Genomic DNA, 26,688 nt, shown 5'->3' on the forward strand with positions numbered 1-26,688 from the left:
ACTTAAATCTCAAGGACATAACAGTAACATCCCATTTAAAAAACAAAAAAAACTCTCATTCTTTTTCTTTCATCTCCAAATCACAGATCGATAAAAAAAAGTTGGAAATGGGGGATTTCAATTTAGCATTAGTAATAATAACAATAGTAGTATGCATATTAGTATTCCTCTTCAACATTTACTTATTAGTGAATTACCAACACCCAGACGATGCAAACCAATCCTATTTCCCTAAATTTGTTGTCGTTTTCGGTTTATCAGTTGCTGCAATCTCAATACTCATGTTACCAGCTGACGTCGCTAATAGACAAGCTTGTCGTCACGCTATTTATAATGGGGCTTGCAATCTGACTTTGCCGATGAAATCTCTTTGGCTTGTTATTTACATTGTTGATGCTGTTCTTGTCTTTTTTGTTATTCCATTTGCTATCTTCTATTATGAAGGTGATCAAGACAAGTTAAGTGTTGTTGGCCTTTTTTTTTTTTTAAATTAATTTATTAAATTTAGTTGTTTTTACCAAGTGTTTGATGAAATGTTTTTGTTTGTGTGCAGGAGCGTGGGGAAGAGGATAAAGAGTGCTTTGTTGTGGGTTGTTACTACTGCTATTGTTTGTGGTCTTGTGCTCGGCATTTTATATGGTTAGTTATTGTTTTCCTTCTTGTTGTGAATTTTTATCATTTGTATTGAACTGAAGAAATGTTAGTATTGATAATTTTTTGGAATGAATAAGCAAATTGCAAAGGGCTACACCTTATAGTGAAACAGGGAGAAATAACATTTGTAGCTCTGGATGAGAATAGTGGTGGATTTCTAGGACCATGTGCTCTTTTCTGTTAGTGCGCTTATGTTGAGGTAGTCTACCGAACAATTTGTAAACGCTTGGAATCTAGAGTATTGGAGAAATAGGGTCATTTTTTAATGGATGGTTTTCTTTGTTACTAATTCTATAAAATTGTATTATGATGCATGGATACTCCTAAAATGCCATTGCACCCGTATCGGTCGGGTACGATATTGATACGGGTACGGGATACTTCTAGGGTACTGGAATCCCATAAATAGACCTGATCCGATAGTTCTACTCCGTTGAAATGTAAATTTTTCTTGAGGTTTCAAGCTATATTGACTTTGACATGTGCTATAATAGTTTTTCACATGTTCCTGACTAACTTTTCTCACAGAATTACTAACATAATTTTCAAAATATGCATATATTTTAAAATATTTATATTAATTAGCCGTATTCATAGGCTGTACCTGTATCCTAATATTTCAAAAAAGCCGTATCGTACCCTGTACCGGTGTATCCGTACCCGTATCCGTATCCGTGCATCATAGTATTGCACGTGTTGTAGGATTTGGTTTAGGTATGGGGAAGGTTTTAATGTGAAAACTGCTCAGTCTGCAAATTTTTATTTGGACTGTGATTGGCTTGGAGTGTTATTATAGGCGGTTTAGACTTGATTTGGCTAACTGAAATGATATGCTCCTTGTTCCTTAATGTTAATAGCTTGCACTTTGCTATTATGTTTGTTAGACAAACTTGACTACATAATCTAGACACATAAATTGCTGTCCCGATGAGTGATTTGAATTAATTAACTTTAAACAACTTCTTTAGTTACCATTTAACTGCAATTTATATATGTCTAAACTTGGTGGTGGAGACCCTGTAAAGCTGTATAGCTTAATAGGGAAGTACTATGTCATTTAAGCTTAGCCAAAAATTGTTATTTCCAACACTTATCTCTAGTTTGCAGACAATTCTTGTACTTAAACTGATTTCCAAGAGTCTCTAGAGATCTTTGAGGGGTAACTTTACTGATTTAAGTGGTTTCGATCTTTCAGCCTTCAGGTATGAGATTCATTTAGGATTTTGACATTGGAGACTTTTAAGACACCAAGTCCTAGTTCAAATATCATTTCATTTGGAAGTGGTGATTCCTCTTCTCATCCATTTGGTCTATCCTTGGTAATATGTCATTGGAGAAAGTTTTGGTGGGATCTTATAAGTAAGATGTCTTGAAAAGAAAAAGTATGGCTCTCAGACTTCATCTCTTTTTATGTGATATTTTGTAGGAAGAAGTGTGTTAAAGTGTAAATAAATGTGAAAAAGTAGGAGTTTGTCCCTTTAACTAAATTCAACTGAAATAGAGTTTCAACATCTTAGTAACAAGACGACAAACACGATTTTAGGCAGTATCTTATTAATTCGTCATATTAGCCAGTGAATATATATTCACAATAAGTAACTTGCAAAAGAACAGCTTTGGATGTACCGTGATGTGAAAGCAATTATCAACTATTAACAAGACAACACAGTATATTCTTTATACAAGGGAAAATTTATTCTGAAGCTTGTACCGGTAAAGTAAGATATTCTTATTATTCTAGTGGTCGGCCCTCCGATTTAATATTCTGTCTAGGAACTACTGAGTACTGAAGACCTCTTTGTATGGGGAGGAAACCATTTGTTGTTGTCATGAATTAATAGTTGAAATTTGAAAGTGATTTTTCTTTCATCAGTTTATTGGAACCCTGTTGGCCACATCTGACATATTGCACTATCGTCAGATGTGATATTTTTTCCTCTTTTATGGCCGTGTTTGGCAGATGCTAAGATGTTATCCTTATTAAGGTAAAGAGGTGAAATAGAGACACGAATCGATGGCAATAAGTTCTTTGTTCGTTTATGCTGTGAATTGCACGTTTAATGGATGAAATGACACATCACAGAACTTAAACCTGGAAAAATGATGCCAAAATCATGAAATGTAGAAGGATTTTTTTGGGGGCCAAAATTATCTCCTTGTGTGTTCTGTCCTTAATAGGATTAAGTTGAGAATTGTAGAAAACGAGAAATTTTTGTTCCTGCACGGGATTTGCAACGTTAGTCTGCCAAACCTGTATGCCTGTACTAGTGTACTGACATGCTGTACAATTTTGCAATTTAGGCTATTCTAAACCTTTGCTCGTTTAATTAATATTAAGTATTGCAATGTGAAAATTCGTAAAGTGTTGATTTTTAATTACTCTTCAATCCATAAGACACTCGATGATAGCTGGCCAGTTTACACTTTTTGGTGTGTTGCGAGCTGGACTTTAGAATAACATACTGTAACAAAAGTGGACATGTTATAAAAATCACTCTTTTATGTTCTGTTTTTGGTACTACACAGGTGTTTATATATTTTCATTTATATTTTCTTACTCATTGTATCACATCTGTCTTCCTCCTTTTTGATGACTTCAGGTTTAGTTGGAAAGGTGGATTTTACAGTTAGGCACCTTTCTTCACCTGCAATACCGTTCCCTAGTAGTTTTTCAGAGTTCTCAAGGAATCAACCATGTACAAGCTCGTCCTTTCATCAGGTTTGTTACTTTCTTTCGTTGTGTCCCCTTAAAATTGGAAAAAAACACGTTAAGATGGTGAGATTAAGATGAGTTTTGTTTTTTAGGAACACTTAATTATGTTGGAACCTCACAAACCTTGTGGCTTGTCCCTGATTTGTGCAAAAGGTAGTGTTGCCTTCTCATTCTCTGTAGAGAAAAGTTGAGGCAAACAAATATACGAGCAGAAAATCTGGAAGAGAAAATAAAATAAGAGAATGAAGATTACCTAGTATTTTTTACTATGTTTCGTAATGTCACGCGGTTGACATTTTTGTAAACCCCAACAACCCCCTCTCTGTTTTCTCCTATTCCATCCTTAGTCATGGTCTATTTGTGCAGTGTTCTGCCTACTCACCAAGTGATACATCAGTGAAGACTTGGACAATGCGCACTACGTTTCCAGAATATGTAGTTGCCCTTGCTACCATTGTCGGATCAGTGCTTTTTGCGGTAAGTCTCTTATGCAAGACATTGTGCTTTTACTGCAGTTCGTCTTTTCTTGTATCATACCTTTACAGTAACTTTAAAGCTCAGTATCATGGAATATTGCTCCTTTTCATCATTAACTTTTGGTGTTAGAAATGATGAAGAAAAGAGATTGTTTCTGGGATAAGTTTCGACAAAAATCAATTAAGAACTATTAAGTACAAAATTTGAGTGTTTGATAGTGGAAACATGCTAGAATGTTGCATGATTTATTCACCTCAGAGGACTAGTGAATGTAATTTTGATATATTTGAGTGACTTCTGTCGCTTACTTCTTTTGAATAAATTTTTGTCTCTGTCTCTGTCTTTGCTATTGTTATTCTTTGTTGTGATATTTATTTCTTCAAATAAACAGATATTTGGTGGTGTTGGTATTGCTTCCCTACCTTTGGGACTTATATTCTCTTTTATTCGGCGTCCAAAAGCTGTCATCACTCGTTCGCAGTATATTAAGGTGCTTCTTTTATTTTTCTCCTCGGAAAGAAGTATTATCCCATGCTAAGTTATTTTCAACATGTACACATTACATTGACTTACAGAGTTGGCCTTGATCTTGTAGGAGGCAACCGAACTGGGGAAGAAAGCCAAAGAACTGAGAAAAGCTGCTGATGCACTTCGGCAGGAAGAGAAAAGTGGTTCTAAGGGAAGAAAATGGCGTAAAAATGTAAAGGCGGTTGAGAAGGTACTTCTGAGGTTATAGTACGTAAGGATTATATACAGCTGCAGCATTTATGATCAGTCTCCTGGATCTTGTGCATTTTCTAATATGATTTTTGTTCTTTCCTTTTTACACTGCTTCTAATGATCTAACCTATTAGTACTCATTTATAAACTTCTCACTATCCTCTCATTTCTGATCAAACAAAAATGTATAGAATAAGGAAACTATTTGTGGTTGCTAGAAAACCATGTTGCATGGAATCTTGCAAAAAGTGGGAGACCCTTGTTGGACACATATTGGACACTGCACGACACACTGACTCTTGTTGACATTTTCAATTGTATTTCTAATTCCTCAATGCCTTTGACAGCATAGCCTTTGAAATGAGAAATTCTTCAGAGCATTTATATTGTAAACTTTGGCTAGCCTCTTGATAGTACTGATTTGATTTAGTATCATATTGTACCCCCATATAATGAAACATAATGAGATACCTCTTATTTTCTTTATAATTGGAAACCTAATTCTGAGTCCGAAAATCCTGCTTTTACATTTTGTGGAATTGAATACTCTACCCGAATCAGACTTATACCATACTTGTGTCCATGCAACAGAGCCTGACAATTTAACTTCAGATTTTGGTTGACACAAGTTCTGATGTAGATGAACTTCATTAAGTTCCTTCCTCTGTTGCTTGGGTACGCCCTAATTTCCTCTGTATCGCGTACCCGTGTCATACGGACACACGGACACAAGCAAAACAGACCCTAATTCTCAGATCTCGCCGTGTCCAAATCGTCGTACCCGTGTCCAAACCAGACACTCCGTCCCGTACCCATGCAACACACTTCCTTCTATATGAGTCACATGAATTGATTGAACTTATACGTGCAGGAGTTGCTTCTTTTGGAAGATGATGTGAAGGCTTTAGAAGAGATGTATCCTCAAGGAGAAAAGGTGATGGCTGTACTCTGATGATGTGCTGATCTCGTGTCCTTTTATGGCAACTATTGAGTTTATTGTATCCTCATTATTCCGCTTGATTTGTCTAGGCGGAGACTGCTTGGGCTCTAACTGTTATTGGCTACTTGGCGAAACTTGTATTGGGAGTTCTAGGGTAAGCACACTTAAAAAAAATGGTTATCTATGTATACTGTAAGTGTAGGATAATTGCTACTGTTTTGTTCAAAAGAATCTGTCGAATTATATTCATATTGATTTTCCACTATATCTGTGTCTTTGTATGTGTTTATTTTGGCTGCTTCTGTTTAGTTTAGCCTTTTCAATGAAATCACAAAGCTTTGAAGATTATCTTTGAAAAGATTCAAGCTTATTACAGTATTCCGAGTTAAAAAAATTGGACATTTATTGGCCATTGTTTTAGACATGTATCTTCGATGCGACATTTGATAGGTTAAGGGTTCAAATGAGTTGGCCTTTATTTGCCTGTGGTTGATAATTATCTTTAGACAAAGTACTTCAACCGTTTATTCAGCTACGGGGTCAATGGTAAAATGTATCAAAAGACAATGAAATACAAGGTCCTTTCCTAGTTAATGCATGTCAGATTTTATCTACTAATATGATACTGAGATGTTCCGATTCATTCTGTTTTCTCACCTAAATTGTTATGAGAGTTTATTAATACTAAATTGTACTTTGTCTTTATGAGAGTTTATTATATTTTGCCTTATTTTTTTTCTTTCCAGATGTTGATTTGTATATAGTTTTTCCATGTACGACCTGATTAGTTCATTACAATTTTTAGCACGTAGCCTAAACATAATGTTGCTCTCCAGGTTGATTGTTTCGGTGGCTTGGGTTGCACACATTGTCATATACTTGTTGATAAACCCTCCACTTTCTCCTTTCCTGAATGAAGTTTTTATCAAGCTGGATGATCTTTGGGGTATGAAACTCTTCTGCCTTTTTCACATTTCCATGTGGTTTTCAGATCTGACTTCTATATTGCTCTACACACTCAGGCCTATTGGGCACAGCAGCATTTGCCTTCTTCTGCTTCTACCTTCTGGTGGCAGTGATTGCAGGAGCAATGATGCTTGGGCTGAGATTAGTTTTCATAACCATCCATCCCATGAAGTAAGAACATCCTTTTCAATTGATTTAACTTTGTCAAACAATTGGGGAGAAGCAGATTTTTCTGTGATATTGATTGAACAAACTGAATTTCAGGTGGGGGGCAACTCTAATGAATTCTTTTCTTTTCAATGTGGGACTCATTCTACTCTGCTCGATCAGGTTAGCACTCTTTATTATCTGAAGTCTTTGCCTGGATATCAATAATTACTGGTAAAGCCTTATTTCTATATTAACCCTGGACGCTAGCACCTCTTGGGAAGTGCCTTGAAAAATCTCAATATGATTGGGCCACAAAACTGGAATGATCATACTTTATACTGGTGGAATGGTGCATCACATTGTTTCGAATGATAAATTTAATAGACACCATGATTATATAGAAAAATCCTCCCATCAGCTTGTACTAGGATATCATCCTATTTTATTTGGATGTATATATATATAAACTATAGTTTACCGATCCAGATAGAAAAAGACACCATGATTATATGGTGAATGGTCTGGAATTCTGTTTCCAATTTATTTTAAGCTATATTTAGAAAAAAAAGTCATACGAAGTCTAGCATGTATTATGGTAGACAGCATTTACCCACAACACCCATTTCTAGATGTAGCCTGAATTTTGTATCCATCTTTCTTCATAGAAATTAGGGGTCAGCTGGTCCTGGGACCTTTAAGTTTAGCTCTTTGGGACAGGACACTGGACACATCTCCTTCCAACAGTGGATTGCGATGTTGCATGCTGACGAGAACGTGACATGTGCAAAACCGACAGGCTAGTTAGGTCAAATGGAATTCCATTTTTTCCCCAAATGCAAGTTTATTATTCCGGTTATGTAGGTTAAACCTTGAAGGATGCAGATTAGATAGTTGGATAACATGATTTGATGAACTGCTGTAAAAAATTTTACTAGCATTTCATGAAAGTTTGAGGTATTTCCTATGTTACATGGACACCATATTTCAAAAAAAATTCCTGTCTGATACAGATCCATGTGTCCGTGTCAGACACACAAACACATTTTTTATGTGATATACCACAATTTTTTATATTTCGCTGTGTCAGACACTTTGTATCCGTGTTGGATATGGACACACGTATCTGTGTCAATGTAACTTAGGATATTTCATGAACTTTATTTTTAGTAGCATTAGAATCTTTAATTTTGTTATCAACAAAAAAGAAAAAAATGAAGAAAAGATAAGAAAAGGCTCTATTTTATGTCCTTCAAGGTATGATCTATGTATTTATACAGTCAATATGAGGAGAAGAGTTTTCCCTCACATAATTAGCTGAAGTTAATAGTATTGCTTACTATTATCACGTAAGCGTCCCCTGGACCAGCTGATCATTACTAATTTACTATAAAAGGAGAAGATAAATCCTTTTTAGCATCTCTACATTATTGTCTCTTCTGGCTCAGTTGTTAAAGATTTTTTAATTCGAATGGTCTCTCTTCCTTAGTACATTTATGTGTTTTTGAGCTATTCCCTTAATTGTTTTTGTCCTTTGCTTCTTGTAGTGTGATCCAGTTCTGTGCAACAGCATTTGCATACTATGCTCAGGCAACTGCAGCTCAGGAAATTTTTGGCCACACTCTGCAATCTCTACGTGGAATTAAATATCTATACAAGTTGGTTAAACTGGACTCGTCTGTATGAATCTTGTTTCAGATGTTTTGTTTGTTGTTCATTATGTGTTTTCTCCCCTATCCAGGTATAACGTGTTTCAGATTGCATTTGTTGTTCTAGCCGGACTGACATTTGTTTACTATATTGCTTTCGTAAGTTCTACTTCCAACAACTCTTTGCAGTTAGAGGAATTTACTGTACTTGTTCTAACTCTACATTTGACTTCTGTCCAGGGATGGAGAAGGAGAAAACCAAGTGGCAGGTTCCAGCTTTCGAGTTAAGTCGTGTTTTCCTGAACGTCAGTCATGGTTGACAGGACCTCAAAGTTCATCATCGTTTTGAAGTGTTTCCAGAATTGAATGTGTGTAGCCTAATGTTGTTTCCATGTAACAAGTCGGGAGAGGCTAGCTGATCCCTTTGAGATGTAAATTGATTCTTACAGCAAAAATGGGTTTGTGTGTGGATCAGAATCTGTGTGAATCTATTTAATTTTTCCTTACCACTTTCGATGTATTGTTCACATAGCTGATTCATTTTGTAAATTGACAAGGATCGTGTTTCTAGAGGAACATGCTCGTGATTTATATTCCGTTATTAGAGCTGTTTGAGTTAGAATACTTACTGATATCTGAAGTGAAGAAATTCATGTATTTTTTAACCTCAACCCTTAATTTTATTTAGTTATAAGCAAATGCAAAAATACGGTTGGGAACTAGGTTCAAGAACATTGCTGACTTCGCGTAATTGTCACAAAAATCTGTCCCTAACTTCTTCCAAATTGTTCAGTTATGCCTCCGCTGTCGTCCAAACTATGCGAGGTAGACTGTTTTAACTTAGTCCTCCCTTGCATGTCTCTGTACTTCCAAAATATGCTGAAACTATGTTAATAAGTTAGAGTTGTAGACGAATTAGATCGTTTTCAAGTTTTTTGGGCTCTTCACGTTGCGCTTTATACCATTGACCGCGCAGAAGTGAGGACAAACACGTTGTGATGGAGTAATGGTGGAGATCTAAGGAGCCCCTCCAATCTATCGAGCAACCTCGATAAGATATTTTGGACATGTACTCAATTTGCCAGAACAATTTGATGTGGTTGTGAAGACTAATAACTCGGTAACACATTTTTTTGTTGCTGTTCCGTGTAGCCACGAGCAATTGCCTCAAAGATGGATCATTAGCTCCCGTTTACCATCAATCAAATCAATATCACGCACCAGATTTATAAACACTTCTCAGAAAAAATAATTAAGCATATCAATAGAAGAAGAAGATTTAATTATCCGCGAATCTCAATGGTTAAGACGTTAAACTGACAAGATCAACTACGGTTGGTTTTCATATCACAGAAGATTGTTCATACAAGTGGAAAGTACAGTTCAGTTCCCTCACTAAAAAAGAGAAATAAAGAAGACTTCATTTGCTCATCTGAAGACTACACATTAAAGAAGCTTTCCAACCCTCCACATCCTCCAAAATGGGGTTTATATCATAGAATATTCTCCTCCTAAGTCATATGATCTAAATTCCATAGCTTCGTGTGCTCTGGAAAATGCCTACTGTTTGAAGACCTTTGCCTCCAACTGGTAAGCTTTAGTAAAGAAAGCAGGCCAACAAAGATATGTTGATGCAATGCTGCTCACAGTAGAAGCTCCAATCAACATGTTCATCACTACTATCTGCAACTGAATGGCCTCTATAGGTGATGCCCCTCCCATTATAAGCCCAGTCATTGCTCCAGGAAGTGATATCAGACCAACTGTTTTTGCATTGTCTATGACTGGAGAGAGTGCAAGGATTAGAGACCTTTTTACTTGTTCAAACGTCGCCTGACGTGGAGTAGCGCCGAGTGCCAATGCAGTCTCCACCTACAGAATACAAAGACAAAGAAACGGTTGATAACTGGTTAAACCAAAAGAAGAATGATCTTTAAAATGCCAAGGCATCAATACAGGTACTCATCTGGTAGACAAACAACAAGCAAATATTCATTGCCGAAGTATATTTACCAGAAACCCAAAAGATGCTGTAGATCTGCTATGCTTAAACGGAACATACCAGACTCATTTGGGTTTTAACATCATCTCGAAGCCTTTTCATAGTAACTCCTGTCACGGTCATCGAATTACCAACCATCATGCCAGCAACAGGGATGATATACCGTGGAGTAAAAGGGAAAACTCTCAACAGGACGAGCACAAGCATAGTTATGGAGGTTCCTGCCAAAATTGAAGCACCGGCAATAAACTTCCCACGTGGAACATGGTTTGCGCGCTGACCTGCTGTATAACCAGCCACAGAAACCTGCAGAAGGATAAAAAATAAGAATGCATCAGTAAGGGGCATTTTATAATCACCAGTGTCATCCGATGGCGGGCAAAGTATCAGCAAGGTCCCTTATCATTCAACTTTTCCGACACCAAACACATTTTAGCAAATTCTTTTTGTTCTGATATATCTAACTTCCTTGTGTATAATCCCAGAATGAGGGTTTCCAGACTTCTTTGCCTCACCCATCTCTACTCAAGTTGGTCTATTAGTATAAATTGCTCCCGATTAAGTATCATCGTTTAGTAATTTTGTACAAGGATATCCGCCCAAAGTGTCATATTCAATCAATATGAGTCGTATATAAAACATCAATTGATCCATACATCACTATCAAAACATCTCAGAAATATAATCATTAATAATAAATGGTACAAATAAAAGAGAGAGAGATAGAAAACTGCACCATGAATAAGTAAGCAAGAACGATCCAGCCAGCATTCTTCTGACTAAAAATAAACTGTAAAACAAAACCAACAACAGATAACTGAAGAAAAGCTCTTATGATCGCGTAAACCATCTCTGTCCCTAACCCCAACTTCTGAACAAAAGATAAAGCCACTGCCATGAACACAACTGAAGTTGCAAGAAGTGGTTTCACCATGCCTTTAAGAAAGTCAACGTAGGGTGATGTATCCATGTTGTGTCTTTGGGCAGAGTCACAGAGAAAGAGTTTAGAGATGAGAATAACAGGCTCGAGCTGATATTTGAAGAAAAGGGTGACTTGTTTTTAGGTGGTGAGGGTGGAATATATATATATATATATATTAGAAACAACCTTCCCTGGATGAGTAGTGAAGTAAAGATTCGAGATTCTCCATGTCCATTTGTTTTTTTGAGTATAAAAGACGAAGAGTGCTCTTTTAGGCAATGAAAAATAGTTTTCTTTTAAAATTGTGTCATTTATTCATTCAAAATAACATATAACATTTTTAATAAGAAAAACGTAGGTAATTGGACGGAATTTCGAAGTTTAACTCTTCGTGAGAAGAAAATTTGTATAATGAACTCATTCAACTTCAATTATTTTACATATCTGCACCATGAGATTTACCATAACTACGCAATAACTGTCAAGTATAACAGTTGAGTGTAAACCCCCCCCTATCCACCAATTGTGAAGTAAACACTATTTCTTTTGTTGAACAAAAAAACTTTCCCCCATTTTTGTGTCGATGACTATGAGGTAAACAATGACTCTTGACCATAATGTTTGTAGTTTTGTTTACATAGGAGTAAGAGAGATGTGTACTAATTAAATGGGCTTATAGCTCGTCTGACATGAGTACTCTACCAAAATATTGTTTTTTCAGTGTATTCCTTTAATATATGTATGTCATATGTGTGTGTTGGAGGAGAAAAAAACACACATCAAATAGTGTCATTTATTTGCATTTGATTAGCGTAATTCAATGCTCTACCAATTGAGCTACATTCCCCAATTTATTAATAAAGCTTATTAATAATATATAAGATTTTTAGGTATTGGTCCTAGTTGATTAGGGGTGGAACAAATAAGGAGAGAGACTTGGGTTGGGTCGGGTTGAGACAAACCCCAAATTTCTTAAAATATAAGCCCAACTCAAGTTTCAAATGTTTTAACTCAAGTCCGGGACCAAGTCCTAGTCGGTTCTTAAATTTTCAGCTCAAGTCCTAACCCAACCAATTCGGGTTGGGTCGGGTTATGTCAGGTCGTCAAACTTTTTAGATTTTTTTTGGAATTATGATAAAAAACACTGAAATTGAAATCTTCTAATTAAATCAAAGAGATTTGATTATTTGAAAGAAAAACTAACTTTGTTGATTACATTATTTTCTCTAAAATAGAGATTCTCAACCTTATTTTTTTACAAAAATAGAATGAATGAAATATATATGTACATATATGCACGGGCTCTAGTTTTTCGGTTTTTTGATATTCTAACCCGAGCCCAACCCAAAACCGAGTCGGGTTTTGATTTTACAAAACCAAATTTGGACCACGGATCTGACATGTCAGCCCAGGACCAACAAACGTCGAGTTTTAGTCCATCGGGTTTGGGCTAATCTGACCCAAGTTCTACCCCTATAGCAATAATAAGGAATTAGACATTAAGGACTAAATAATGTGTAATTAGGAATTGACCCTAGTTCCGTCACTTGACCAGTTTGACCATAGGCTAAGTGTTACTTGACTCAAATCATCACTTAAAAGTTGGTGTAATGTTTGAAATACCCATCACATGTCAAACACATATTTCTTAATATTTTCCTAATTAAAAAGATGACACGTGTAATAATCTTACATATAATCCAATTACCAACTTCAATTTGATTTTTGAAACAAATCGACTAAACAAAACAAGGTGGTTTTGTATATGAGAGTGAATTATGAGAACGTGAGAATAGAATGAGACCAACCAGTTTCGTCCTTTATTGTTTAGTAGCTGAGCTTGTAAAATCTAATAGATTCCCACCTATCAATTTCACCCTTGGATTATGCACCACGTTACATACTGTGCTCCTTGCTATTGTTTGTGTTTCATTATTTGTTATTGCTTATTTGCTTTGTCGTTTTACTGTGTGATTTCCATATATATATTGCTGGTGATCCGGTTTTGCTTATGTTTTACCTGACAGGAGAACCCAATTAAGTAATCCATTTAACTGATCGGATTGGATATTAACAGATTCAATTTCTTCCTATTTCATTAACCCGATCAAATTTTTTGTTTGTTACATTTCTCCATATATGTGTGAGATGGAAGAGAAGACTGATAAATAGAATCAATTAAGATTTTCTTATTCATTAATGGTGAAATAATGTTAAAAAGTTTTTATCTTTCTCTCTTTGTTATAAGTAATAAATGCATAACTTTTCTCTCCTAAAATGTTACGTCAATTTAGTTCTCCTTTCTCCAACACACTTTCCTCTTTTATAGTTGTTTACACATGTTTCATCCAACAGTTTTGTGCCATGTGTCCATTCATTTTCTCACTCTTTTGTATCTACAATTATACAATGATTGAAATAAGCCATTACATTATCTCTTCTCGAAAAATTTCAATTTTTTAAGTGAAAATTTGAAGATTTCGAAAAGCAATAGAAAGTATTTTTTTTATTTTATTTTATTTTATTTTTTTTTTATTTTATTTTTTTTTATTATTTTTTTTTTTTTTTTTTTTTTCGATTGTCCATACATATTGTGCATCGACATTGTATACCCCGATATTAGTCATTGACACTATTCATTCAATACTGTACATCGACACTATACATCCGATAATGTTCATCGACACTATACATCCGATACTATTCGCCCGATATTGTATATCGGCATTGTTCATTCGATACTGTACATTGATATACTATTCATCCGATATTGCATATCGGCATTGTTCATCTGAGATGAGATTTTTTGTAAGTAACTTTTCAAAATTTGAGATGGCATTCTTGTAAATAATTTTTCGAAATCCGAGATGACAATTTTTCAAAATCCAAGATGGCAATTGTTGCAATTAATTTTTTGAAATTCGAGATGGCAATTTTTCGAAATCCGAGATGGCAATTTTTGCAATTAATTTTTTGAAATTCTAGATGACATTTTTTATTTATTTATTTATTTTTATTTTTTATTATTTTAGCTTAGGATTTTGTCTTTGGTCATACATTGTTCTTTATAACATAATAGATGATGTGTAGAGCACTCACAAGGATTCTCCACAACTCAATAAATTTTTTGAACTTTAGTTAGGATTTTGCCTTTGGCCATACATTGTTTTTGAATAACATAAGTGACGATACGTAGAGCACTCATAAGGATTCTCTACAACTCAACAAATTTTTGAACTTTAGTTAGGATTTTGCCTTTGGCTATACATCATTCTTGAATAAAACATAAGAGACGATGCGTAGATCTCTTATAAGGATTCTCCACAACTTGAAAATTTTGAATTTGAAGTAGAATTTTGATATAAAGAATTTTTGACAATTAAATTTTTTGAATTCGAATAAAATTTGATAAAAGAAAATTTGGAATTCGAAATAGGATTTGATTTTGATAAAATGAATTTTTGAATCCAAAATTATGATTTTGACATGCAATTAAAATTTTGAATTAAAAATAAAATTTGATAAAAAAAAAAATATTTCAGCTCTTCATCCAATACCCATATTCAACTGATCCATCCATATTGTCATTAAAAAGTCACTCCCCAAGCGATAATTTTATATCGGTATTTAAAATATTTTTATTTACCTTAAATCATCAATGAAATATCATAAAATATTGGCCCCTAAGGTGAATAGTCTTACATCGGCAATAATTTTTTTTTCTCCAAATGAATTTATTTATATCAGTCTGGAGTGGTATACCAGTTTTGGCCCCAAGTGATTTTCCTATATCAGCTCAAAATTATTGACCTAGCTATATCGGCCTCGAAATGTTTGATTTACTCTCTCTACATTGTTGCTGTATATCGGTTATTAAAATGACAAGTCGCCCCAAAGCGTTGATTTTATATCGAGCTATCAAAATTTCAAAACCTCAAATAACATGATTGGTCTAACTTCAATTTTCTGAGTATCGGGGGTCCAAAAACTGTCCCAATCAATAAACACGGCATCTCGACCCAAATGATTAATTGAATATATCGGCTATGTAACTCAGTTGTGTGATATGGGCATCGAATTTCCTTCTTTTGAAATTCTTGCCCCTCTATCAGTAATTAACTAGCTTCCGAACCCGTTCTACAAACGAGTGTCGTTATATTAAATTATTGTAAAAAATATTACCAACTATACATAGCTATGAGATATGAAAATTATATTAATCGGTCATTCAAATTTCTTGCACCACTCTCTATAAAAAGAAAACACCAAACTTTGATAAACTGATCGACTTCTTTTTGTTGTTGAGTTTAATAATTGAAGTTTTGTAATAATGCCCAATGTGACGAAGATAATATTGAAACTATTTGAATAGCAAGACATTCTTAATCATAATAAAAAAATTATGATAAATACTACTTAAAATACAAAACTATATTTGTCGAGACATTTATTCCCCCTACATATGTTTCTGATTTTCCATTAATTATTCTTTGAGGTTAGTTCATTGTAGTACGTTGCATTCAGTTTCCAATTTCTCATTAATTATTTTTTGAGATTAGTTCAATGCAGTTGCATCAAATTTCCGATTTCCCATTAATTATTATTTGAGGTTAGTTTGTTTAGTGCAATTGCATCCACTTTATGATTTCCCATTAGTTATTCATTAAAGTTAATTCAGTACAGTTGCATCTAGTTTTCGATGTTTCTTTAATTAGTCTTTGAGATTAGTTCAATGCATTTGCATCCAGGTTCCAATCTTTCGTTAATTACTCTTTGAGATTAGTTTCATACATCTGCATCCAGTTTCTGATTTCCCGTTAATTGTTTTTCTAGGTTAGTTTGATAGTTTACAATTTCTAGTTATTTATGCTTTGAGGTCAGTGCGATGCAGTTACATCCGGCTTCCGATTTTCAGTTTACTATTTTTTGAGGTTATTTCAATACATTTGCATCCAATTTCTGATTTTCCGTTAGTTAATCTCTAATTTTAGTTTAATGCAGTTGCATCCAGTTTCTGATTTTTCGTTAATTATTTTTTGAGGTTAGTTCAATGCAGTTGCATTCAATTTCCGATTTTATGTTAATTGTTCTTTGAGGTTAGTTCAATGCATTTGCATTAAGTTTCCGATTTTCCATTAATTATTTTTTGAGGTTAGTTCAATGCAATTACATCAAATTTATAATTTCCTGTTAATTATTCATTTAGGTTAGTTCAGTGCAGTTTCATCCATTTTTCAATGTTTCGTTAATTAGTCTTTGAGATTAGTTCATTGCATTTGCATCCAATTTTCGATTTTCCGTTAATAACTCTTTAAGGTTAGTTCAATACATCTGCGTCTAGTTTCTAATTATTTATGATTTAAGGTTAATTCGATATGATGCAATTACATCCGGTTTCTGATTTCACGTTAACTATTCTTTGAGGTTATTTCAATGCATATTTGCATTTAGTTTCTGATTTCCCACCAATTATTCTATGAGGTTTTCAATATTCAATTGCACGTTCAATGTAGTTGCATTCGATTTTTGATTTTCTGTTAATTATTTTTTGAGTTTAGTTCAATGCATTTGCATCCAGTTTCCGTTTTCCATTAATTATTATTTGAGGTTTGTTTGATGTATTTGCATACCATTTACAATTTCCCATTAAATATTTTTCAAGGATTTACATCTAATTTCTAATTTTCCATTAGTTATTCTCTTACGTTAGTTTAATGCAATTGCATCCAGTTTCTGATTTCTAGTTAATTACTTTTTGAGTTTAGTTTATTGCATTTGCATAAAGTTTTTGATTTCCCGTTAATTACTCTTTGAGCTCAATTATGTATTTGAATCCAATTTTTGATTTCCTTTTAATTATCCAATGTGGTGTGTAATACCAATTTCTACTAATCCATCTGTAGTGTCCTTGCAAACATGACATAAAAAATAAATTATGTTTGATTTACTATGTGGGATCATCGAAGATTATCTAGTTCTTGATTTTCTGTTAATTATTCTTTAAATTATTCATGACTCACTATGTGGAATTTGCAAAGATTATCTATGAACGGGTGTTGTTATATTAATTATTCTAAAAAATATTTGCAAATATACAGAACTATTATATATTAATATTATATTGATCACTCATCCAAATTTCTTATAACGTGAAAACCTCACTCTCTATTAAAAAAAAAAACCCCTATCTTTGATAAAACCCTTCAACTTCATTTTGTTGTTTAATAATAAAAGTTTGATTGAAGTTTTGTGAGATTGCCTAATAAGGCGAAATTCATATATATTGAAGCCACTTGAATAGCAAGGAGTTACCAATCATACAGAAAAAGATAAGATAAACATCATTTTAAATACAAAACTATACTTATCGAGACATTCTCACAACATATAATCCAACTATGTTTAGAGGTTAATTCAATGTATTTGCATCCAGTTTCTGATTTTCTATTATTTATATTTTGAGGTTAGTTCAATGCAGTTTAATCCAATTTTCGATTCCTGTTATTTTTTTTAGGTTAGTTCAATGCAGTTGCATCCAGTTTCCGATTTCTCTTTAATTATTCTTTGCGGTTAGTTCAATATATTTGCATCCAATTCCCAATTCCCTGTTAATTGTTCTTTGAGGTCAGCTCAATGTATTTGCATCCATTTTCTTATTTCCCTTTAATTATTCTATGAGATTAGTTTAATGCATTTGCATACAGTTTCTGATTTATCGTTTATTATTTGGTAAGGTTGCATTTGTATCTAGTTTTCGATTTCCTGTTAATTATTGTTTGAGGTTAGTTCAATGAATTTGCATCAAGTTTCTAATTTCTTGTTAATTATTTTTTGAGGTTAGTTCAATACATTTGCATTCAGTTTATTTTTTAAGATTAGTTAAGTGCAGTTGCATCCGGTTTCCGATTTCCCATTCATTATTCTTTAAGATTAGTTCCACTCATTTGCATCATGTTTCCAATTTATAATTAATTTTTCTTTGAGGTTAGTTCAATGCAGTTGCATCCAGTTTCCGATTTACCATTAATTTAATCTTTGAGGGTTAGTTCAATGCATTTACATCCAATTTCCGATTTCCCAACAATTATTTTTTTATGTTAGTTTGATGTATTTGTATCCAAGTTTTGATTTCCCGTTAATTATTCTTTGAGGTAACGTTTAATGCAGTTATATCCATATTCCGATTTTCTATTAATTACTTTTTAGGATTAGTTTAATACTTGCATTTGCATCAAGTTTTCGATTTCCCATTAAATATTATTTGAGGATTCAGTTTTCGGTTCCCCATTAATTGTTTTTTGACGTTAGTTTCATTCAGTATTATATATGTTTTAAAATATTTGTCATTATTGTTTTGTCGTTATTTTTTTTTTCATTTTCTATTATATATTTTGTGATGTTATTTTTTGTATAATTTAATTTTCCATATGTAATTTGTTTTGGTTTGGTATATAATTTATTTAAGCCCAACGTCCACTTTAACTGAATCTTGTTATTCCGCCGAATTATATATATATATATCATGGCCATAATTGTGATTTTTTGAATCCTTAACTATGAATAAATGTTTAAATCACACAGTGGATGACACATAAAATCGAAAGGGTTTTAGGAAAATTGTTTTCGATGGAAACTATTGTTTTTAGCAATTTAGTTTTTTGTCTCCTATTTTTTTTTTCGTAATTAGTTATATTGTTTAGGAAAAGTTGGAGATTCTGTGAAACTCTAGATGGGATTATTTTTTTTGTAATTAGTTATAGTGTTTAAGAAAAGTTGGAGAGTCTGTGAAACTTTAGATGGGATTGTTTCCTTATTTATATCATAATTTTTATATTTAGTAATAGAGTTTAAGAAAAATTGGAGTTTCTATGAGGGTATATCTATAATATATATCTAACGATAAAAATAAATATTTGTTTCCTATTTTATCTCTTACTTTTTCTTAATTAGCCATGACACGTGAACACTCTAGAAACACTTCCTCAATTGAAGAGGGTAGAGTTATAATATATACAAGGTTTTTTACCCAGCTATATGGTCGGGCTCTTTTAGAGATTCCACTTTTAATCTTGCATGGTTAATTGATATCTTCATAAAAAAATCTAAAACTTAATGTTGTGTTCCCATAGAGTTATCATCCCACCTAGTGTAGTTGCTTCCATATGTGTTTTAGTAAATGACCATAATCCATTGAATTGGTATCTCCAGTGCATCTTCAAAGATGTCAAAGTGGCATTTAAATTTGAATTTGCCTAGTAACGAACCAATTCCTGGATTATTTTCCAAATGAGAATCTCCATAGCGTGTGCTTCAAATCTTCTTCTTGTTTCGCACATACGTTAAAGCAACACTCCCCACCATAGGATGCCATTTAGCTCAATAATTAGTGGTGATACCCTGGCCAATCATTTTCCAATGTTATCTAAACCTTCTCTATAAAATGCTCATATTACTTCAAGTCCTAGATTGCCCTCATCAACTCCATCTGTTTTGATCTTGACCTCTGACATATTATTATGTGCAGTGACAAATTCGCTAGCTAGGTACTACCAATCATAGTCACAAATTCAGAATTCATCCTTAATTCGGCAAGGATGAAATCGTTAAGTCGTACAAATTCGTTAAAAAAATGATTTTTTTTTGGAAAAGCCATAAATAATTAAAACATAAAATAGTATGCAGCATGTGATTATGCATCATGTCAAGGTTACTTTGAGCATATATCAAATTCAAAATTTGCAAACATATATGTAAAGTCTTGTTATATCTTACGATATCTTACAAATAATTGCAATTTAGAAAATAAAATATTAAAATAAAATAATAGAAAGCTATCCATTATCAAAAAGATCGGAAAAAATTAGTAAACATCAAGAATTATGAGACCTTTACCATTTTTATTTTTTATTCGTTTTGAAATTCGGTAATATAACACCCCGTGTTTTTCTTCTTTTATTTTCCTAAGAATAATAATAATAATAATAATAATAATAATAATAATAATAATAATGATAATAGGTTAAACTAAATATAGATAACTATCAGATAAGGATAAAAGCCCCGTAGGTAAATAGATAAGTGTTGTCCTTGTTTTTCGGTGAGTTTTCTCACGTAGAGATTTTGGGGAAAAACAATACAGAAAATCGGGATTTTTCTGAAAGAAGAAAAGGAAGATTTTTCTGGTAGCTGGTTGATAGTCGGAGCGCGCTAAAAGTGAGTAGATGCTTTCAAATATATAAAAAAATTACACTTTGAAAATCTTTAATTTTGTTTTCTTCTTTGGATCGTCGTTTTTGTTTTCGACTGTAAAGTTGTGGAAATTTGGTCGTATAAGAATGTTATTGTTTGAACTATATGGTATATAAAGGAAAACAAGATGTATAACGCAAAGGAACAGATATACTGCAACCCCGTCCTCGGATATCAAGGGAAAATGGAAGACGTTGTCTTTCTGTTTAACTATAAATGGAATCGAGTTTCCATGGAATTAAGTATTTCATCGTGCTTAGATTTAATCAAAAACTCATTAATTGTTGAGAATGTAAACTGTTTTCATTTGATGTCTGATGAATTCTATATCTTGGATTTGTTTTCTGTTGATTGAATTGAACATGGAGGATGTTGGGTAAGGTGTTGAGGGCTGTGTGTTGAGTGGAGATGGCTCAGTGGTGCCGAGCGATACCTGTGGAAGCTCTGAGAGAGCTTTAATGGCGTCGATTCGAATTCTTACAATGTAAGGAAATTATGATTTGTTGGTATAGGTAGGTGGGGTTTTTCGTGGGGATGAAAACCGCTGGGTTCATTTTGGTTATAGGTGGCCGGTGGTGGCTGTTGTGGTGGCGGTGGCGCTGGTGGAGTGAGGAAGAAAATGACAGCGAAATTCATTTTTGATGTTGGGCTTGGGCCGAACCATTTCTAGTGTGGGTTGGATAGAACCAACTCATCTTGAGTGATGGCCGGTGGTGGCTAGAGCTGGTGGAGGTTTTGGTGAGGAAGGAAGATGAACAGTAAATTCGAATTTGGGTTTGGGCCAAACCGTGGGTTGGGCTTGTGTGTTAAACTTTAGATTTTATTTTTGATTTAAGTTTAGACTATGGGCTTTAGGCTTTGGGCTTTTGGGGTTAGATAAGTTTAGACTGGTTGACTGCTGTTGACCCTTGGCAGGTCGACTTTGACTTTGACCAGGGTTGACTTTGACTAGAGTTGACTTTTGACCATGGTTGACTTTGACCAGTTGACCCAATTTGACCTTTTAACTCGGATAATGATTTGGGCTATTAGGATAGGTCTAGGGCTATTAGCATGCTTGGCTTTAGGCTAAGACCGTTATATATACGTGTGTATGTGTATTAACTACTATGTGATATTTCAGTTTTTGTGATATGTAACGCTATGACACTTATACATCCATGAAATTAATAACGCGTAACAAAAAATACATTAATCAAGATACTCTTTCGTTCTCTGAAATAATATATGCAATAAAGTTCAATAATGCGTAAACAATTTACCACAACCTTTTAGAACTCTCCACGTCTAAAGTTTTGGAATTGAGTTTTATGACTGTTGATGTCATATGTTAGGTGGTCATTTATTGAATGTGCCATAAATGGCCCGTTAGCGTTATCTATGGGTATTCATTGAATGTGCCATGAATGACCAGATTCTTTGGACTGCCCTAGAGAGGAGCTAAGGTATTCGCCTTGTGGGTTAGTTGTATTCTTTGATTATGCGAGTGTTTGGGTTTACTTTTGAATACCTAATATAATATCTACATATATTATATAGAAGTTCTAACTTTCTTTTGCGGGGAGGGTAGGACTTAATAACATTTTGTGAGGGGCCAGTCCTACCCTTATCAAAATGGATATCGGTAAGTTTTAATTCAATGGTTTAGATATTAAAACGAAGTTATTAGAATGAGTTAATATAATGGAAGTTTTGCTTTGGGAGAAAATATGCCGGTTGAAATGACGGAACTACTGCCTTCCAAGCCGAGAATGATTAAGTTATGGGAAAATATAACGTGATTGTTTGGATAATTAAAGTATGATAATGGTTTTATGTGGTTAGTCTACTCATACCAAAGCAAATTCCATTTTGTGACCCATGTTTGCTTTGTTTTGCAGCGTGGGTATGTTATTGGGAACATAGGTGGAAGGCAAATTTTAGCGTTTGATTTGGATTTGATCTGGAGCAGTCTGGGAGTTTATTTTTATTAGGTCTGACCTTTTGGAAGTATGTAATAACGTAGTTTCTTTTCATATGACATGAAAATATGATGTTGAAGACCTGTTATTCTTAGAGCGGTTTGATGTTTTATTGGGACGGAAGATAGACTTATTTTTTATAAAGTAATAAAGAGAATTTTGGAGATTATTTTTGTTGTTAAGATTCTTTTATGATGTGGGTTTTCGGTTTTGGCATGTGTAGTATCCACCCCGTCATAGCCTGGGTTTTTAGACAATTGAATATAGTGATGTTTGAGATATTTATATTTCAAATATTCATTTTTTTAATTGTTTAAAAATTCGGGCTGTGACAGGTAACCTATCAATTTGGAGACTTTTTACGTTTTTTTGAAAAAATCAGAGATTTTTGTGACTCCCAATATGCACGAATGTCCTCAAAATTGTTATTTTTGTAAAGTGGTAATTTTGAACGATCACGGTTCTACTACTCTACAAAGTTTGTAATAGCTCATTAGTTTATTTGATTGTGGCAGCATAGCCTAAACTCTGTGAGTTGTTTAGATAAAAATCAACAAAACCACTCCAATTCAATCAGTTCTGAGTCTTAAATTTTAATCAGTTTATAAAACTCATGATCTTCATGCTATACTAAGTTGCATGTATCAGTAATGACGACCCAATGATCTAGTTACTTTTGGTGCCACAAATTGCATATGCATAGTGTTGTAGCTGTTGAATTGGCTACATTGCTAACCATTTTTGTTCTCAATCTCATATGTGAACATTCAGTTCCTATAAATATATTTTAACAATAATAAGATTTGTTATACCATACATTAGGAATCCCCTAATTAATAGCAACACTTATATTAGCAAGGATAATGAAATCACACAAACAGATGTACAATAAATACAATTATAGCATCACAAACCTATTTCCTACACCTAAAGGATTACAAATATAGCATCACATATATGCTTTTTCTTGATCGAAAATCCATATGCTCCATAACCATTCAAAAATTTTCTAGCATTATACGTCAATCTCACCTGCCAATATGCATAATATTTTTGGATAGCATCTTCTGATTGAATCCGGTTAAGCCCTAATTGTTGCAAGACCAAATGACAATGTAACATTATAACTCAGTATGTAACTTATTAAGGTAAAGACCTGCACGGAAAATTTAGAAGTAACAATACCTATAACCGAGAGATTAAAATGCTTGATAGAATTGATAGAGTATCTATAACAATACCTCTGGAAAATGATTCATGATTCATTACGTACAATATAAATCTAAGCAAAACTTGACGAAGAAAAAAAAAAGCGTGAGAGAGTGGTCATCTATTATAGTAAATCATGTAAAACCAGAGAAGGGGGTACATTTTTGGGGGATTGCTTGCAAAGGTTGTTATTTGCCAAGTTCTTTAGCTTTTTATTGCAAGAAATTCAACGACTGATAATTATTAGTGTAAATATTTAGAGTTGATTTAGCAAGGTTTCCTTATCAAAGTTGTATGAGATTTTCTTGCGAGATGTTGATTGACTTATTAGAGTTCTCATGTATTAGGAAACTTCTTGAGATTAAGAGTTCATGTTGTATTAGGAAACTTTTTATGATTAATTAAGAGTGTCCACGTGGCATACCTATGTCTCAAGAATGTGCCACCTAGAAAATAGATTGTCTACATAAGATATACTCGGCTTTAATATAGAGAGATGTGAATAAAGATCTCTTAAACTTCATTTTGATTTCTTTTCCCACAAAACAGACACCCAAGAAACAACAAAAAATTCCAACTTTTCTCTCAATCACCAATCTCATCAGATTCTTCACTAAAAACCTTAGTTCCCACTACAACCAATTCAATTACTGTACATCGACTGTCAAGTCCAAATACCCAAAGCGACAGAAATTTCATTATTTCTCTATACCCTTATCTTCTAATGATTCTTAAACCCAAGAACATTGATAAACGTAAAAATGATAGTTTACCTACGAATAAAGCGATGAAACTCTAAACGTAAGTAAAACTAAACGATATTATGAGCCTAATTTATCAAAGTTTTCTACTCTCAATCAAATTAAGATATAGTGGAGTAGGAAGTTTGTTCCACTCCTAGTTCTTTAGCATGCGATGGTTTCGTGTCCTACTAATCAATCATAAGTCTAGTGAGAGATTTACGAGGGGAATTCTATACTCACGAGGTGAATTCAATTAACAAATTCTGAATAACTTAAAATGAGAGAATGCTAAGGGTTTGAATCTAGATAAAGAATTAAAGGGAATTGAATCCACCTTAACTCGACTTAATCCTACTAACAAAGACTCGTCGTGATCCAAATTGAATGCTTCACATATCAAAATAGTAATTCTAATCCCTAATTATACATGACATTTCTACCAATTCATAACTAGCATGTGAGCGATTAAACCTATTCTCATGGTAAATTAATCGTTTCTAGAGTGGAATAATTATCACGACGATTTCTAAGTTTAACAAAGATCAAGCTTCATCAAGGCTTCTTCAACCCCTCTAATGGAGGTTTAGCCTTGATTCATACAACTATTATTTCCCATTGAATTAAAACTAGACATCATATAAAAATTCTATCTTTATGCAATTTGTCTAAACATTAATTGAAATCTTAGGTAATAACTAGAAAATGAATAACAAGTAATAAAGGAATTTAGATCTAAATAATTGTAAATGACAAAAATCGAAATGAATAAGAATTTACTATTTTATTTATCTAATGATGAAGAACAATTATTTAAGAGTTTAATCTAAAACAAGAATTGAATTGAAACTAACTTAATTAAAAACAATTAAAACTAGATCTAGAATTATCTATAGTTTAGGTCTAATTAACTACCATTAACAAAGAGCTAAGCTTTTGTTTTTATATGCTTTAGATCCAAAAATCGTGCATGGGCTTGGAGCCATGTTTTGGGCCGGAAAATCGGGCCCAAAACCCAATTCTTTTAGTCCAAAAAGGGCTCTTCATCTGGATTTGGCTTCAACAGACTTTTTGTCCACTTCTGCTCCTCTGACTGGGTCAAAACTTGGATCATTAGAAAGCTCTTCCTGAGCCGGTTGTTTTGACATAAGGTAGACCCAATTCCGAGGTCTGAGTCCAAAGATACGGCCTTCGGAAGTTCTGCTGACTTTGTGTGCTGTTTCTACCCGCGTTGACTTTGACTTCTTAGCTTTTATCGGGCTTTAGAAAGGCTTTGTCTCCTTGAATCTTGGCCTTTATCACAGAACTTCTTAGCAACCAATCCTTGCTCCTTTATCTCGCCAAAGTAGCACATTTCTGCACATAATGGACTTTGAAGCCTGAAATGCATAAAAACACGTAATCAGTGTTAACTTTTATTTATTACTCACATAATTGGTCTAAAAGTATGATTATTAAGGGGTTAAAACTACAGTTTTGGGCTCTTATCAAACGTAAAAGCCCCATTGAAATGAATTGTAAGAGTAATCAAATTATAGAAATCAATTTGAGGTTGTTTTAAAGAAAACAAAATTTAAGGAGGAGTATAGAAAACTTAGCTCAACAGTTCGATCTTTTGGTTGTCCAAAACTTTCTTGAATTGTCCAAAGCTGTGGGAGCTCGGTATCAAAATTGTTGTTAGTGTTTAATTCGGCATGACTCTGGTATTGGTAATTGGTCACCTCTGGTATCGGTATCAAAATTGGATCTTGAATATTTTCTCTTTTCTTGATATCGGTTGTGATTTCTGTCTTCAAATTCGAGTAAAGTTGAGTTGATATGGTGGAAACATTTTAATGTTTGGACGATTGTATATCGGCAGTGGGGTATCGAAGTTGGGTTGTTGTTGTGTGGTTCGGTCTCGTAATTTGGTTATTGGTCTTGGTCTCGACTTTGATTCTGGTCTCGGTATCAAAATTGGTTAAACGGAGGACGCCCCCAAGTGTATTTTTTATCTCAACATCGATTCTTCATATCAGTTTTCCGGTTGTTGATTGGTTCGATTAAGGAACACAAGTCTTTACTATCGGTCTTGGGTGAGCTTCATATCGGCAATGAAACAATATATAGTTAGTTCCTTGAAGCCAATGTTGATTATCTGAAACTTAATTAAAGTAATTAGAGAAGCAATTTCTCTTTCATAAATAGAAATAACAAGAAATCAAGAATGAAACCAAGAAACTTATCTTGATAGTTCTGTTGATGTCAGTATCGGGATATCGGCATCCTCAATCTTGACCTCAACATTGGTTCTCATCTTAAATATTCATTTCCCATATTTGAGAAATTTCTTACCCAAG

At 33.6% G+C, this 26,688-nt stretch overlaps 2 protein-coding genes across 2 annotated transcripts; one reads left to right on the plus strand and one right to left on the minus strand.

Moving 5' to 3' along the window:
• The first annotated feature begins 18 nt into the window (after positions 1-18).
• Positions 19-8,937, plus strand: LOC147483245 (LMBR1-like membrane protein). Its single transcript, XM_086576707.1, has 14 exons — positions 19-457; positions 554-639; positions 3,255-3,373; positions 3,734-3,844; positions 4,236-4,334; positions 4,440-4,562; positions 5,436-5,498; positions 5,594-5,658; positions 6,341-6,450; positions 6,527-6,641; positions 6,735-6,800; positions 8,165-8,275; positions 8,359-8,425; positions 8,507-8,937. Exons 1-14 carry the CDS (start codon positions 108-110, stop codon positions 8,552-8,554), a joined length of 1,533 nt encoding a protein of 510 aa, XP_086432833.1. The 5' UTR covers positions 19-107; the 3' UTR covers positions 8,555-8,937.
• A 646-nt stretch (positions 8,938-9,583) lies between these two features.
• On the minus strand, positions 9,584-11,457 carry ALS3 (aluminum sensitive 3). The gene is made up of 3 exons (XM_086579766.1): positions 11,005-11,457; positions 10,329-10,574; positions 9,584-10,138 (listed from the first exon to the last, which is right to left on the minus strand). The coding sequence occupies exons 1-3, from the start codon at positions 11,236-11,238 to the stop codon at positions 9,827-9,829; spliced, it is 792 nt and encodes a 263-aa protein (XP_086435892.1). The 5' UTR covers positions 11,239-11,457; the 3' UTR covers positions 9,584-9,826.
• Positions 11,458-26,688: the final 15,231 nt, after the last annotated feature.

This window comes from Coptis chinensis, chromosome 8 (assembly GCF_015680905.1).
Source record: "Coptis chinensis isolate HL-2020 chromosome 8, ASM1568090v1, whole genome shotgun sequence".
NCBI classification, from domain to species: domain Eukaryota; kingdom Viridiplantae; phylum Streptophyta; class Magnoliopsida; order Ranunculales; family Ranunculaceae; genus Coptis; species Coptis chinensis.

What these genes read in the sequence shown, in the direction of transcription:
- LOC147483245 (XM_086576707.1), top strand. Translation starts at nt 108, where the DNA reads ATGGGGGATTTCAATTTAGCATTAGTAATAATAACAATAGTAGTATGC. An exon ending in ATGTAAAGGCGGTTGAGAAG is followed by an intron (nt 4,563 to 5,435) that starts GTACTTCTGAGG and finishes TTATACGTGCAG; the next exon opens with GAGTTGCTTCTTTTGGAAGA. An exon ending in CAAGCTGGATGATCTTTGGG is followed by an intron (nt 6,451 to 6,526) that starts GTATGAAACTCT and finishes CTACACACTCAG; the next exon opens with GCCTATTGGGCACAGCAGCA.
- ALS3 (XM_086579766.1), bottom strand. Translation starts at nt 11,238, where the DNA reads ATGGATACATCACCCTACGTTGACTTTCTTAAAGGCATGGTGAAACCA. An exon ending in TTCTTGCTTACTTATTCATG is followed by an intron (nt 10,575 to 11,004) that starts GTGCAGTTTTCT and finishes ATCCTTCTGCAG; the next exon opens with GTTTCTGTGGCTGGTTATAC. An exon ending in TTAAAACCCAAATGAGTCTG is followed by an intron (nt 10,139 to 10,328) that starts GTATGTTCCGTT and finishes TGTATTCTGTAG; the next exon opens with GTGGAGACTGCATTGGCACT.